The sequence below is a fragment of the Capricornis sumatraensis genome, chromosome 8 (assembly GCF_032405125.1).
Source record: "Capricornis sumatraensis isolate serow.1 chromosome 8, serow.2, whole genome shotgun sequence".
Classification (NCBI taxonomy): Eukaryota; Metazoa; Chordata; class Mammalia; order Artiodactyla; family Bovidae; genus Capricornis; species Capricornis sumatraensis.
The window spans coordinates 8,458,785-8,473,575 of NC_091076.1; the positions used below are offsets into that span (position 1 = coordinate 8,458,785).

The 14,791-nt window shown below is 52.8% G+C and overlaps 1 protein-coding gene and 1 non-coding gene across 3 annotated transcripts; both read left to right on the forward strand.

The window, feature by feature from the left end:
- Positions 1-557: 557 nt before the first annotated feature.
- On the forward strand, positions 558-13,629 carry BAD (BCL2 associated agonist of cell death). Of its 2 annotated transcripts, none has more exons than XM_068976398.1 (4): positions 558-621; positions 903-1,097; positions 12,442-12,635; positions 13,166-13,629. In XM_068976398.1, exons 2-4 carry the CDS (start codon positions 911-913, stop codon positions 13,289-13,291), a joined length of 507 nt encoding a protein of 168 aa, XP_068832499.1. In that variant the 5' UTR covers positions 558-621; positions 903-910; the 3' UTR covers positions 13,292-13,629. The 2 variants fall into 2 exon arrangements, with proteins under 2 accessions (XP_068832499.1, XP_068832500.1); XM_068976399.1 differs by lacking the exon at positions 558-621 and adding an exon at positions 766-805.
- Positions 6,898-6,969, forward strand: TRNAE-UUC (transfer RNA glutamic acid (anticodon UUC)). The gene has a single exon. It is a non-coding gene; the product is annotated as a tRNA-Glu (tRNA).
- Positions 13,630-14,791: the final 1,162 nt, after the last annotated feature.

A 14,791-nucleotide genomic window follows, 5' to 3' on the forward strand; every position in this document is an offset into this window, starting at 1 on the left:
TGCCCCGGGTGGAGGCTCCCTCGCTTATCTCTAGTGCCCCCGAGTTGGTGCGGGGAGTGGCGCCCCTGACGCGGGCGGTGCGAGGTTTCCACCGCGAGGAGGAGGGAGGGGCGCTTCCCGAGCCGGTCACCCGGTTCGGATGGAGCAGTGACAACAGCAACAACAGTTGCCTCCGACGGCTGAACTTCGATTACGGCTTTGCAAAGTGCTTTCACCCACAGTAATCACCGCCCAGTTTACAAGGATCACTGACTCCTGAAAGAGGTGTCATTATCCCCATTTTACAGGAGTGGGAATTAAGTCCCAGAGGGGCTGAAGGATTTGTCAGCAGGAGCTGCCTTCCAAATGGGGACCCCGGAGAATCCCTCAGCGGCTCCCACAACGCCCAAGGCATAAGGAAGTCGGGAGCTGAGCATCCGGAGACGTAGAAGAGAATCAGGAGGAAGGCAGTGGGCGGGGCCCCGGGGAGTGGCCCCGCCTGCTGGCCGGCTAGTGACATCTCAAGAGCTGATTGGGCCGGGCCGGTGACAGTTTCCGTTACCCAGGCAACTAGGGCCGGGCTCTCTTTTTGCTAGAGGGACGCGGCGGGCCCGGGTCAGGGGCCTCGTTATCGGGCTTGGGGTGAGATCTGTGTGCCGTTACCGCGGGCGGGTCTGGCTGAAACCTGGGCAGGGGCCTGAGGCTTCTCTCCAGCCCTAGAGCTCTGAGAGTTTTAGATCCTGGGTGGATAAGTCGAGCTTCCTGCCGGGCCAGACTCAACGGATAGATGTGCGCCAGGGAGGCAGGGTGGACCTGGGGTGCTGAGGTAGGAGAGGGAGCCAGGGACACCTGCGCCCCCAACCCTGCCAGCCACCCTTAGCTCCTGCTGTTCTCTAATTACTTGTCATCTTGCCCCCCTGCAGCCCAGAGCATGTTCCAGATCCCAGAGTTTGAGCAGAGTGAGCAGGAAGACTCCAGCCCTGCAGATAGGGGCCTGGGCCCCAGCCCCACAGGGGACAGGCCCCCAGGTCTCAGCAAGCACTGGCTAACAGCCCCGGGCCTCCTGGGGGAAGCTGGTCACCAGCAGGGGCAGCCGGCCGGCAGCAGCCACCATGGAGGTAGGCAATCCCCACCCCCCGCCCAACAACCACCTGCCTGTCCAGCTTGCCTCCAGCCCAGTAGTTTTCTGCACCCCAGCCACATCCACATTCTGGGGGGCTTTGAGCAAGTCCCTCACCGCTCTGCACCTCAGTTTCCTCTTCTGTAAAACAGCAATTCATCACCACCCTGGTAGTGCTGTGGGAAAGATTAACAGGCATACCTTAGAAGCACTTAATTATAGAGCTGGTGTTTAGTAAATGCTCCAAGTATGTAGGACCAGGAGAGAATCACTGAGAGGCCAGAAAGGGGAAATGACTTGCCTAAGGTCACACTCACTTGGCATTTCCTTTGGGCTAGAAGATTCTGTGGTGCCTTGCCCCAGGCTAGTGCTTTCCTTAAGATCTGGATCCAGTTCCCAGCTCTGTTCTTTCCCGCCCTGTGGCTCACACCCACACGGGACTGTCCTTAACGTTGACAGGGCCAGGTAATCCCAAGAGGCAGATGGCCCTACCAGGCAGCAGGTCTGTGTGGGACTGGGAAGGCATCAGCTGTCCTCTGTATCTACTGAGGGAGACCCAGCTGAGATGGAAGGATGGGCCCTGGAGGGCAGCGGCCACGTCTTAGTAGTCCCTACCACCTGGGTGCCCAGTACAAGCCTTGGCACCTGGAACAACCACAGACATCTTCTGGAAACAAAACTCATGTCCCTTAACTGCTGCCAATGTGACACCCTTCCATTTTCAGGAGCAGGAAGGCTTATTAATGCCCCCACCCCAGGGAGTTCCCTGGTGGTCCAGTGGTTAACGCTCAGTGCTTTCACTACCAAGGACCCCGGGGTTCAATGCCTGGTCAGGGAATTAGGATTATAGTTAAGAAAGAAAGAAAAAAGGTTGATATTCAGTTATTAGGGATACAATCTCTAAAAAAAATAAAAATTAAAAGAAAAAAGACCCCACCCCCACCACCCAGCCTGCTGTATGTCACACTGAACTCCACAGGCTTTAACTTCGAGATTTTTGCACTTGGAGTTCTTCTGCTTGAAACTGCTTTCCACCCTGTATCTGGCTGTCCCCATCTTCTGTGTCAAGTGCTGAATGTGTGTACCAGCTGCCAGGGGTTCATCAGGTACTAGAAGAGAAGCCCTTGCCCTTGTGGTTGCCTACATTCTGGAAGATACGGGGAGACAAGTCATAAACAAAGAAACAAACAAACCAGTCAGTGATATGGTGCCTTAGCAGGTGATGCCTTAGGTGACATCCCCTTGACTTTCTCTTTGGAATCCAGAGTGCTTGGGGGCTCGAGGGAGTGATTTGAACTGAGGTGGTCAGGGTGGGCCTTGGTGGTGGTGGTTTAGTTGCTAAGTCATGTCTGACTCTTGCGACACCATGGACTGTAGCCCTCCAGGCTCCTCTGTCCATGGATTTCCCAGGCAAGAATACTGGAGTGGATTGCCATTTCCTTCTCCAGGGGATCTTTCTGACCCAGGGATCGAACTCACGTCTCCTGCACTGCAGGTGATTCTTTACCAGCTGAGCTACTAGGGCCTTGGTAAGAAGCAACATTTGAGCCAAGGCTAGAATCTGATGAGGGCTGAGCCAGACGGAGATCTGTGGGAAGACAGATGCTGGCAGGGATGCCCGCAGACAGAGGGCAGTGTTAGTCACTCAGTCAAGTCCAACTCTTTGTGAGCTCATGGACTGTAAGCCCACCAGGGTCCTCTGTCCATGGAATTTTCCAGGCAAGAATACTAGTGTGGGTTGCCCTTTCCTTCATGAAGGGGGAGGCAGGGCAAATGCAAAGACCCTGAGGGTGCTGAGGGGAGGGGCTTAGAGACTCCTCCAGAGTTCAGGGAAGGGGAGGGGCTGATGGGCAGGGCCTTGAAGGCCCAGGTCAGGGGTCTGGCTTTCAGGTTGAGCGAAACCCTGGAGGACTTTGAACTGGTTTGGACCTCAAAAGAATCACCAGGGCCCCTGGGTGGAGACGGGTCTCCAATGGGCAAAGGTAGGGGTGGTGTCATGGGGGAGGATGGTAGCTGGTGTGAGCGTGGTGGTGATGAAAGTGGTAAGTATTAGAGCTGGGCTCTGGGTTTCTTTTGAAGGTCGAGCTGGTGGGATTTGCTGATAGACAGATGTGTGAGGCCCAAAGAGGGACCTGGAAGGATGGAGTCGCTCTTAACTGAGGTGGAACTGAGAAGGTGTGGGGTGAGATCAGGAGCCCTGCTTGGGCCAGGTCAGGTTAGAGGTGCCTTTTGGGCATCCAGTTGGAGATTTCTAGTAGGGATAGATACATGTGGGAGTTGGCCATTGCTGATGAAGTGTTCTGTGGGCCCTGGGAGACAGTGTAGACAGGGTAGGGCTTGGGCTGAGTCTGGAGCTCTAGGCTGCAGAGGGCAGCAGAAGCAGAGCAGCCCGCACTGGCGTCTGAGAAGGAAGGAGCCACCTGGCAGGGAGGGGGGTGTTGAACTGGGCGATGCTCCTTTGAGCGCTGCTGGAGGAGGGCTGGGAGTAGAGTGCTGGACTGGACTTAGGGTCGAGGCAGCTTGGGTGGAGAGTGGGGAGGGATGATGGGAAGAGAATTGGAGGTTGAAAGGAGAGCCCAGTCTTGGCAGCTGAGCTCTGGCAAAGAGGAACAGAGGAGCCAGCGGCACCTGAAAGCCCAAGGAGAGTCAAGGAAGGATTGTTTTATTACTTAAGATAAAAAGGACAAAGAAAAAAGAGGTTCTTCTTTTTTTTGGCTGTACCATGTGGCTTGTGCGGTCATAATTCCCTGACCAGGAATCAAACCCATGCTCCCTGCAGTGGAAGCGTGGAGTCTTAACCACCAAGGAATTCCCAAAAGAGCATGTTTATAAGCTGATGGAGTAATCCAGTTAGGAAAATCCTGGAGGATGCAGCGGAGAAAGGAAGCTTACTTGAGTAGGAGAGAGTGGTCCCCTGGTGTTCAGGGGAGGGGCAGCTCAGCTGAGTGCAGTGGAGGGGTGGAGGAGGGCAGGGAGATATCTCATGGGAACTAGCAGATGTTTCTCTCGTGGATGCTTCCAGTTTCTTGGTGAAAGGAAGCCAGGTCTTGAGCCAGAAGTGAAGGTGGGGAGAGGGATGGAGGTTGAGGCCGAGAGAGGGAAGAGCACGTTTGAAGTAGTTGTCTGGCCCAGAGTATGGAGCTGGAAGGTGTGCTGGGCAACTCGGGGGCCCCCTGGGTCTTATGGCTGTGAATTTGAACAGAGGCGGCACAGCTGTGCTTTTCTCCAGCCATGTTGGCTACCCGGGTGCCTGTGGAAACTGGCAGGGAGTTGGCCTTAACCAGAGCTGTGTTGGTATCAGCCCAGTGAGGGAGGCTTGGCTCGTATGCAGTGGAAGCTGGCCAAGTGTGAGGAGCCCGGCATCATGAGAGCTGGGGTGCCAAGGCAGGGAGCTGGAAAGGACCATTTCTGTGCTATGAATGAATGAAACAGGAGCGGCAAAACCTCCTGCACCCACTAGGGGCCCATCCTGCGGGTGGGGGCACCTGAGGCCCCAAGGGGGAGAGGTGGCACAGCCCAAGAAACTAGATTTGGGGAGGAGGGAGGGAGAATGGACTTGTTAGGTAGGTAGAATAGGGACACGGAGTCCAAAATGGCGGTGGCTAGAAAACAAGGAAGGTCCGAGGACCAGAGTGAAGACTTCAGGTAGAACAAACAGCGCTCCTGGCTAAGCCCGATTTGCACAGGGCAGGCCCAGGGGGAGGCGAAACATACAAAAGGAGGAGCCAAAGCGCACGCTCTCCGTCTTCCTCTCCCGCGTGCATGCGCTCTTTCTCTCTCTCTCTGTCTTCCTCTCTCTCCCCCTCGCTGCTCCACTCTCTTCTCTTCAAGTCTTTGGGTTGCATGCCCTCACGCTTCGAGGATGTATTTTGCTATCTTCTAAATAAACTAGAGCTGTAACACTGATTTGCCTAAGAGCTATAACACAGACAGTTTGTCCAAGACCCGAGAGCTGTGACGCGCCGAGGGCTTTAATGTCCGTCGCTCCAAATCTTTGTTGTGACGAGACAAAGAACTGAGGAACATACACTGGCGTGACAGGCTGAAGCAGCAATAAGCCAAGGGGATGCCTACCCCAGCTCCAGGCCCGGCCATGACAAGGCCTGCAAGGGATGTAAGAGACCCGCCCTGGATTCCTTTTGCCTTAGTTTTCAACACCTAAAAAGCAAGTGGTTTTCCATGAAAGACCCGCAGGTGCCGATAACCTGCCAGAGCCACCGGGCCACTGCCGCCCTCCGCATGGGCAGGGCACTGTCACTCTTCCTATTCCCTGCCTCCAAGCCCCTGCTGCGGCGAACTGTGTGTGTCTCCAGGGCAGGCCTGCGGCCCCCTCGTGTGCTGTGACAGCTCCGGTGCATAGCTGGGTGCCTGGAGCGGCTGGTGCGTGAATGGTAGAGAAGGGAGGAGGACCACACGGTGAGCAAAGCAGCCCAGTGCCAGGCCCCGGGCCAGACTGCAGGCTTCAAACCCAGCTTTTTTCTTTTAACTGAAGTATAGCTGATTTATGTGCTCAGTCGTGTCCGACTCTTTGTGGCCGCCATGGACTATAGTCTGCCAGGCTCCTCTGCTCGTGGAATTTTCTAGGCAGGAATACTGGAGCCGGTTGCCATTCCCTTCTCCAGGGGATCTTCCTGACCCAGGGATCGAACCCAGGTCTCTTGCATTGCAGGCAGATTCTTTACCACTAGTGCCCAGTGGTAACTATGGGAAGCCCATCGTTGATTTGTGAAAATGAAAGTGTTAGTCTCTCAGTCATGTCTGACTCCGTGACCCTATGGACTGTAGCCCACCAGAATCCTCTGTCCATGGGATTCTCCAGGCAAGAATCCTGGAGGGGGTTGCCATGACCTTCTCCGGACTGATTTATAATGATATGTTAGTTTCAGGTGTACAGCAAAGTCAGTCAGTTATATATATATACATATTCCTTTTCAGATTCTTTTCTATAATAGGTTATTACAAGATATTCAGTGTAGTTCCCAGTGCTGAACAGTAATCCTTGCAGTTTATCTACTTTATATATAGTTCAGTTCAGTCACTCTGTCGTGTCCGACTCTTAGCGACCCCATGAACCGCCAGGCCTCCCTGTCCATCACCAGCTCCCAGAGTCCACCAAACCCATGTCCATTGAGTCGGTGATGCCATCTAACCATCTCATCCTCTGTCATTCCCCTCTCCTCCTTCCTCAATCTTTCCCAGCATCAGGGTCTTTTCAAATGAGTCAGCGCTTCGCATTAGGTGGCCAAAGTATTGGACTTTCAACTTCAACATCAGTCCTTCCAGTGAACACCCAGGACTGATCTTTAGGATGGACTGGTTGGATCTTGGACTGTCAAGAGTCTTCTCTAACACCACAGTTCAAAAGCATCAATTCTTTGGCACTCAGCCCTCTTTATAGTCCAACTCTCACATCTATACATGACCACAGGAAAAACCATAGCCTTGACTAGACAGACCTTTGTTGACAAAGTAATGTCTCTGCTTTTGAATATGCTGTCTAGGTTGGTCATAACTTTCCTTCCAAGGAGTAAGCATCTTTTAATTTCATGGCTGCAATCACCATTTGCCGTGATTTTGGAGCCCAGAAAAAATAAAGTCAGCCAGTTTCCACTGTTTCCCCATCTATTTGCCATGAAGTGATGGGACCAGATGCCATGATCTTAGTTTTCTGAATGTTGAGCTTTAAGCCAACTTTTTCACTCTCTTCTTTCACTTTCATCAAGAGGCTCTTTAGTTCTTCACTTTCTGCCATAGGGTGGTGTCATCTGCGTGTACTTATCAATCCCAAAGTCCAGAATTCCCTGGTGGTCCAGTGGTTAGGACTTGGCGCTTTCACTGACATGGCCTAGGTTCGATCCCTGGTTGGGGAATTGAGATCTCCTAAGCCATGCAGTGCTGCCAAAAAAAAACAGTACAGCAATCCCAAAGCCCACATTAATCCTCCCCACCCCCACTCCCCTTTTTTCCCCTGTGGTAATCATAAATTTGTTTTCCACGTCTGAGTCTACTTCTGTTTTGTAAGTAAGCTCATTTGTTTCATTTTTTGTTTGTCTTGTTTTGTTTTTGGCAGCACCAGGAGGCAGTTTGTTTTCTATGTCTGTGAGTCTATTTCTATTTTGTAAATAAGTTGATTTGTATCATTTTTTGTTTGTCTCGTTTTGTTTTTGGCCACACCAGGAGGCCTATGGGATCTTAGTTGCTCTACTAGGGATCAAACCTATGCCCCCTGCACTGAATGCGTGGAGTTTTAACCACTGGACCACCAGGGAAGTCTCCTGTATCGTTTTTTATTTTCCCTGTATCATTTTTTAGATTCCGTATCTCTGTCTGACTTACTTCACTTAGTATGATAATCTCCAGGTCCATCCTTGTTGCTGCAAATGGCATTATTTCACTTTTTTAAAAATGGCTGAGTAGTATTTCATTGTTTATATATACCACATCTTCTTTGTTCATGGAATTCTCCAGACAAGAATACTGGAGTGGGTTGCCATTTCCTTCTCCAAGGAATCTTCCTGACCCAGAGATCGAACCCAGGTCTCCTGTGTTGCCAGGCAGATTCTTTACCATCTGAGCCACCAGGGAAACCTTTATCCATTCTTCTGTCGGACATTTAGGTTGCTTCCATATCTTGGCTACTGTAAATAATGCTGCCATAAATATTGGTGCCTCAGTTTTTTTATCCCAGTAAAATGGGACTAGAAGTAGTCCCACCTCATTGTGTTGTCATGAGAATCTGATGCATTAATACAGGAGAAATGCTTAGAATCAGTGCCTAGCACGGAGGAGGGTCTGCTATTCTTATTATTACTGCAGTTGTTGTTGCAGTGAGTTGGCCCAGGCCCTGAGCAGACCTGGGGATTGCCATTCATTTAGAGGGAATAGAGAGACATGAATAACCAATGCCCCCTTCATGGCAGACAAGGGAGTGCAGGCTGGAAGGTAAGAATCTAAGGGCCCTGAAGGCCATGCCCAGGAGTTTGGAGTTTATCTCATAGGCAACTGGGAGCCATTGAAGGTTTTAGGCAGAGGACAGACATAGTTGGGTTTAGAGCAGAGGTTTGGCAAACCACATCCAAAGGCTAAATCCCTCTGTTGTATAGCCCATGAGCTAAGAATGACACTTTTTTTTTGTGACACTTTTAAACAGTTGACAAAACTCCAAAGAACAGTATTTTATGTCAGTGTTCCAAATATAGCTTTCGTGGAACGCAGCAGTGCAAGCTATGGCCACGGTGTTGAGTAGTTGTGACAGACTTTGTGGCCTGCAATGCCCCAAACATTTCCTCTCTGACCCTTTACAGAAAACATTTGCCAGCCTCTGCTTTAGCGTGTTTTCTGCCTATTTCTGAGCAGGGTGGAAGTATGTTCTCTACAGGCCAGTAAGGGGCTTTCGTACTCCAAATGGCTTTAGTGGACACAGGAACCCTGGGCTGAGACAGGACAGGATGCATGCCTGTTCCGGGTGGAGTGCCGAGCCGCTCTCCTGCTGAAGCAACATGTGAACCACCCACGTGGTAGAGCAGCATCCAAAACCCAACCCCCCCCACCCCCACCCCCACCACCACCATGGCACAGCCTCACTGCCTCCAGCTGTCTGGAACTGCACTGTTTTAGTGAAGTGTGCAAAGATGCTCACAGGAGCGAGAATGTGGATGTGTTCAGCCCCACCCACTTACCCAGAAAGCCAATGAGTAAAGAACCTTAAGCTTGGAGCTCCGGACAAAGGCCCCTCCCACTTCCCCACCCAGCCCTAGGCAGGCACTCTGGAACGATGGTGAGAGAGCATGCTCACAACCAGAAGCCACACCTCCTCCCTCCTCCTTTCCTTCCCAAGACTGGGAGAGGTCGCCTCTGCACAGTATAGGGGCATGAAGGAGTGACCGCTGATTGAAGACTGGATGGATGGAGTGGGTAGGCATGTCTGTTCCCCGCCCAGGGAGTTCACAGATAAGTACTCAGACTTTTTTCCTAGTAAATCAGTTCAGTTCAGTTCAGTCGCTCAGTCGTGTCCGACTCTTTGCGACCCCATGAATCGCAGCACGCCAGGCCTCCCTGTACATCACGAACTCCCGGAGTTCACTCAGATTCATGTCCATCGAGTCAGTGATGCCATCCAGCCATCTCATCCTCTGTCATCCCCTTCTCCTCCTGCCCCCAATCCTTCCCAGCATCACAGTCTTTGCCAATGAGTCAACTCTTCACATGAGGTGGCCAAAGTACTGGAGTTTCAGCTTTAGCATCATTCCTTCCAAAGAAATCCCAAGGTTGATCTCCTTCAGAATGGACTGGTTGGATCTCCTTGCAGTCCAAGGGACTCTCAAGAGTCTTCTCCAACACCACAGTTCAAAAGCATCAATTCTTTGGGGCTCAGCCTTCTTCACAGTCCAATTCTCACATGCATACATGACTACTGGAAAAACCATAGCCTTGACTAGACGGACCTTAGCCGGCAAAGTAACGTCTCTGCTTTTGAACATGCTATCTAGGTTGGTCATAACTTTTCTTCCAAGGAGTAAGCGTCTTTTAATTTCATGGCTGCAGTCACCATCTGCAGTGATTTTGGAGCCCCCAAAAATAAAGTCTGACACTGTTTCCACTGTTTCCCCATCTATTTCCCATGAAGTGATGGGACCGGATGCTATTATCTTCGTTTTCTGAATGTTGAGCTCTAAGCCAACTTTTTCACTCTCCTCTTTCACTTTCATCAAGAGGCTTTTTAGTTCCTCTTCACTTTCTGCCATAAGGGTGGTGTCATCCGCATATCTGCATATTCCTAGTAAATAGGACACTTTAAATGTTAAGTTTACACATTTGAGTGTCATTTTGACAATGGCTGGCTTGGCATTGCTTAATTCATGGCTTCGGTAAAAATCCCCACTCCATGGGTAGGCTCCTAGCAGAGCTGGCGTTTACATTAGGCCTAGGGTTGCCTTTCCTGACCTGAGCCCCCAGGGGGGCCTATGGTGCTGCTGAAGGGAGCCTGGGGCATGAGAGTTAAATACACAGACCCAGGAGCCAGACTGGTTGGGTTGCAATCTGTCACCTACTAGCTGTGTGACTTTGGGGAAGTTACTTACCCTCTGTATGCCTTAGTTTTCTCCTCTGTAAAATGGGGACAGTGAGTAACCTCCCTCATGAGATGTGGTTGGGACCTGAGGAATTAATATACATGACGCGCACTGTCAGCCTCACACAGGCAGTGCTGCTGTTCTGCTGGTTCTGATTCCCAGGCAGGAGGGCAAGGCCCAGGCCAAGTGCCTGCCTACTGCTCACTTGCCTTCTGACCACTGGGCCCTGCATCTGTCAAGTACGGAGGTTGTGTGGGCTCTTAGTGCTAGTAAAGTAGAATAATAGCTGATAGTTCCTGAGCATTTAAATGACCAAGCACAGTGTGCCAGCTGTGTGACCCTGGGCAAGTTCCTAACTTCTCTGTGCTTCTATTTCCTCCTGTGTAAAATAGGGAGAACTTGGTCTCTCACTGGGAAAATGGGAGGCTTCAGGACGTGAAAAATGCAGAACAGGGTTCTTTCTCTGTGTCATTTGTCCTCATGGGGGTACTGGGGGCTGCCCCCATTTCACAGAAGACAACACCGAGGCCCTAAGGGATTAAAAAGAAAGGGCCCAAGGTCACAAAGCAGGAATGTGGTGGAGGTGGGGACTTGATGCCCACGCCCCATGGAACCGGACAGTCCTCTGCAGACAGGCCTGTTCTCATCAGGGCTCTTGCTGCTCTCAGCTCCTTAGCCCCAGCCCCAATCTGGACTGCTGACTTAGCTGCCTGTTCCCCACTGCCACCTCATTCCTCAAAGGCTTTATGGTGTCCCAGCCTACCTGAGCCCAGGCTTTGGTGAAGTTTAGGAATTCCAGCCATCCTCTTAGCCTAGGCCTTTCTGGATCCAGCCCCTTCTTTTCTTGGCTTTCCCAGCCCTGTGTTTGGAGCTGGGACCCTTGGAGGCCCCGGCCCTGGAGCTGGCCCACAGGCCTTCTGGAGAGGATGAGACAGTTTACCCCTGGCTTCAAGACCTGGCCTAGATCATACTTTCTCCAGAACGCCTCCCTGACAGACATACCTTGCTGTGGATGTTGCTCCCCTGCACTTGTTCCACGCCTGTCTTTCAATCCAGCTCTGGATTTGTGCTCCTGGGAGTGTTCTAGGTCTTTGTTGGTCTGGGTATGGGGGTGGGGTTGACAGGAATTTGGGGGATGGGGGGATGGAACACGCGCACAAGGCAGACAAACTCAGGACACACCTCTTTGAATAATGATCCATCACACTTTCAGCTTACAAAGGACTTTCACGCTGTTTATGTGAGGCAAGTCACTGGCATTAAGAACTAGGTTTATCCCCATAAAGAGGTGAAGACACAGGCTCAGGGAGTTGAACGGTGGTTGGATAAAGGAAGACGTGTAGCTCAATGGATTATCACTGGACTCTGGATTCCAACAAACCTGTAGGGACTTCAAATCTAAGAACTTCCCAGCTGTGTCACTCAGGGCAAGTCTTAACCTCTCCAAGCCTCTGTCTTTTCATCTACACAGCGGAAGCAATACTAGTACTTACCTCCTGGCATGCTTAGGACAATGAGGTAATGCCCAGGACCTAGTAAGTGCTTCATAAGTATTACCATAAAAAGTCAGCAGAACTTTCTGGACAGTTTGTTCAAAGTGGGTGCTGTGGGAGGTACAGATATGCTGACAGGTTCTTGTTCTCAAAGGGCTCCTAGGTCTTCTGTAGGTCACCACAGTGAAACAAATGGGCCCCAGCAGGTCACCTATGGAGGTGGAGTTCAACCCTGTCTGGCTTGGTTGGGGTACCTCCTCAACCAGGAGACTGATTTCCTCCACAGGGGACTGGAGCTGATGAAAGAGTTAACCTCCCAGGGAGTTGCTGGGAAGCCCCTGGATCTTACACTCACAGCTATAACTACTAAATATGCCCTTATTCTGTACCAAGCACAGAGGTTAAGTCATTCTATAAACTGAAAGGTCTGGCCCGTCGGAAGTGTTACTCGCTCAATTGTGTCGGACTCTGCCACCCCACAGGACTGTGGCCCGCCTGGCTCCTCTGTCCGCGGGATTCTCCAGGCAAGAATACTGGAGTGGGTAGCCTTTCCCTTCTCCAATGGATCTTCCCCACCCACGGATCGAACCCAGATCTCCGCAATGCAGGCAGATTCTTTACCATCTGAGCCAAAGGGTCTGGCCCATAATTGGGGCTCAGTTAAGATTTGTGGGATTAATGAGAAGTTAATTCGAAACTTCACTAACACTGCTGCAGGGCTGGGGGTTCGAGAGGAGCTGAGATTAACGTCATCCCCACCGTCTGATCTTCTCTGCAGGCACTGGGGCTGTGGAGACCCGGAGTCGTCACAGCTCCTACCCCGCGGGGCCAGAGGATGATGAAGGGACGGAGGAGGAGGATCTCGGCCCCTTTAGGGGCCGCTCGCGTTCGGCGCCCCCCAACCTCTGGGCTGCACAGCGATATGGCCGCGAGCTCCGGAGGATGAGCGACGAGTTTCACGTCTCCTTCAAGGTGAGGGCCGGCTGAAGTGCCCCGCAGTCCCAGACCTTCTCCCACTGGGCTGTCCCAGTGCACGTCGGGATTTGCAGTTTCAGGACTCCTCTCCTGCAGCCAGGCCCTTCCCGAGTCCCAGGGTATTCGGGGACCTGACCCTGCTCCAGCAGGCCAGGGCTCCTGGGCTCCCCAAATCCCCGGAGAGCGAGGCATTTGTGCTCCTGGCCGACTCATTTCGGATATCCGGGTTCTTGGCCTCAAAATTCCGAACCACTTCTTTCATTTTCAAATTATGGTCCCATCTTCCAGGTGCTAAGTCTCCGGCTCTGGCGCTTACAGGATCGTAGGCCTCCTTTTTTTCTGCTCGCAACGTGGAGGGACCATGCTTAGTAGTCAGGAGTCTCTCCGTAAGAGTCCTGTTAGGATCTACGGTCTTTTATCTCCTGTGGGATCTCCCTTGGTGGTGGGATTCTGTAAGCGGAGGGGCCTTGATTCAGGCTGCCAGGATAAGCTAATTCATTCTACCCTTTCTTCTTCCCACCCTGAAGGGGCTTCCTCGCCCGAAGAGCGCGGGCACGGCAACGCAAATGCGACAAAGCCCTAGCTGGACGCGCTTCCTCCAGTCCTGGTTGAGCCGGAACTTGGGGAGAGGAGGCTCCGCCCCCTCCCAGTGACCGTCCGCCCCGCAACCGAAGCTCCCAACCGGTGCTGGTGGCCATCTTGGGAGCGGGCGGAAGTCTTTTCTGCAGGCCTTACGCAAAAGGAGGCCCGGATTCGTTCCTTTCGGAAGACTGAGGTCGGACCCAGAGTCCGATCCCCTTCCGGTGTGTGCGAGGACCACGGAGGGGCTCGGCCCCCATCGGAAGTTGGGAGTTTTTTCGCCCTTACCTGCCGGAAGCGGTCCCGTGACCCCGCCCCACCGCGCCTGCGCCAGTTGCGAGCCGAGATTAACCCTAACTTCGCCGGAACCCTTTCCTCCGCGGTAATGCTGCGGACCTACGCCCGATACTAAAATGCTAATAAAGCCCACGTCTGTGCCGCGGAGTCTCCTCTGTCTGTCGCCTGGGGCTTCCCGGGCGGAGAGAGCGCTAGCACTGACAAGAGTTTCAAACGATGTCCCCGCTTGACATATGAGGGAAACTGAGGCACCTGGGGCCGGCATCAGGGAGGCGTTGAGGCGGCGAGCGGAGCTACCGCCGCCTGGATTCCGGGAGGCGGAGCGCGATCGGACTTCGGGACATCCAGGTCCTTATCTCTAATATGGTAATTGAGAACTGCAGGCTGGCTGGCCGCTGGAATTCCGCGCACTGCAAACCGTGCCGCCGTCCCCCAGGGAGGGTCATTTGCTCCTATTTGGGTCAGTCCTTTTGAGCAGCTACTGTGTGGCCGGCCTGGGGCCAGCGCTCCTCAGGGGACTGGCAGGACACATTGGGCGGGGGAGGGGACGGAAGGCTCGGCCGAGGGCTGTGAGTAGAGGGATCGCTAGGGAACCAGAGAAGCTTCACCAGGCCCTGGGAGCCGAGCTGAGAGCTCAATTCCAGAAAGGTTTATTGGCGCCCCCTACAGACTAGCCAGCGCTTTATACTAGGTACACAGACCTGGATTGCGCCACAGCCCCTGTTATTCCTAGCTTCGGGGCGAAGGAGGGTCTCAGTGAGGAGTTAACGCCAGCCCAGTGCTCTAACAGGAGCCTGGAACCAGGGTGAAGGCGGCTCCCTCCAGCAGAGGAAAGTCAGGGAGGGCTTCAGGGAGGAGGTGAGCTAGGCCTGGGACTTGAAGACATGAGGAGGGTGCTGTCATTTCCAGTAGAGGAAATAGCGGACCCATGGAAGGATGGGGGAGCTACAGAGACCAGGCTTTTCAAGAGTTGGAATGTCATACCCAGGAATTTGAAGTTTAGCCTGGTCTTTGAGGACCTGGGGACTGACATGCAGTGTTTCATGTGTGAAGTCAGGAAGATGGGAATTGCCTGCTGAGGGGCCTAGATGGGGCAGATGTGGAGCTAGGACAAGGCCTGACTGCAGAAACAGGGAAGGCCTGGGCACTGGTACTGACCCAAAGGGAGTGGGGCCCAAAGCAGAGGTCCCCAGCTCTGGGAAGGCCTTGCTCTGGAAGTCCTGTTCTCTGGGCTCCCCACCCTATCTGTTTGCCTGAGGCTGCAGCAAAAACAAAGA

Coding starts and splice junctions, on each gene's coding strand:
- BAD (XM_068976398.1), top strand. CDS start 911: ATGTTCCAGATCCCAGAGTTTGAGCAGAGTGAGCAGGAAGACTCCAGC. Junction 1,098..12,441: donor CGGCAGCAGCCACCATGGAG/GTAGGCAATCCC, acceptor TCTTCTCTGCAG/GCACTGGGGCTGTGGAGACC. Junction 12,636..13,165: donor AGTTTCACGTCTCCTTCAAG/GTGAGGGCCGGC, acceptor CCCACCCTGAAG/GGGCTTCCTCGCCCGAAGAG.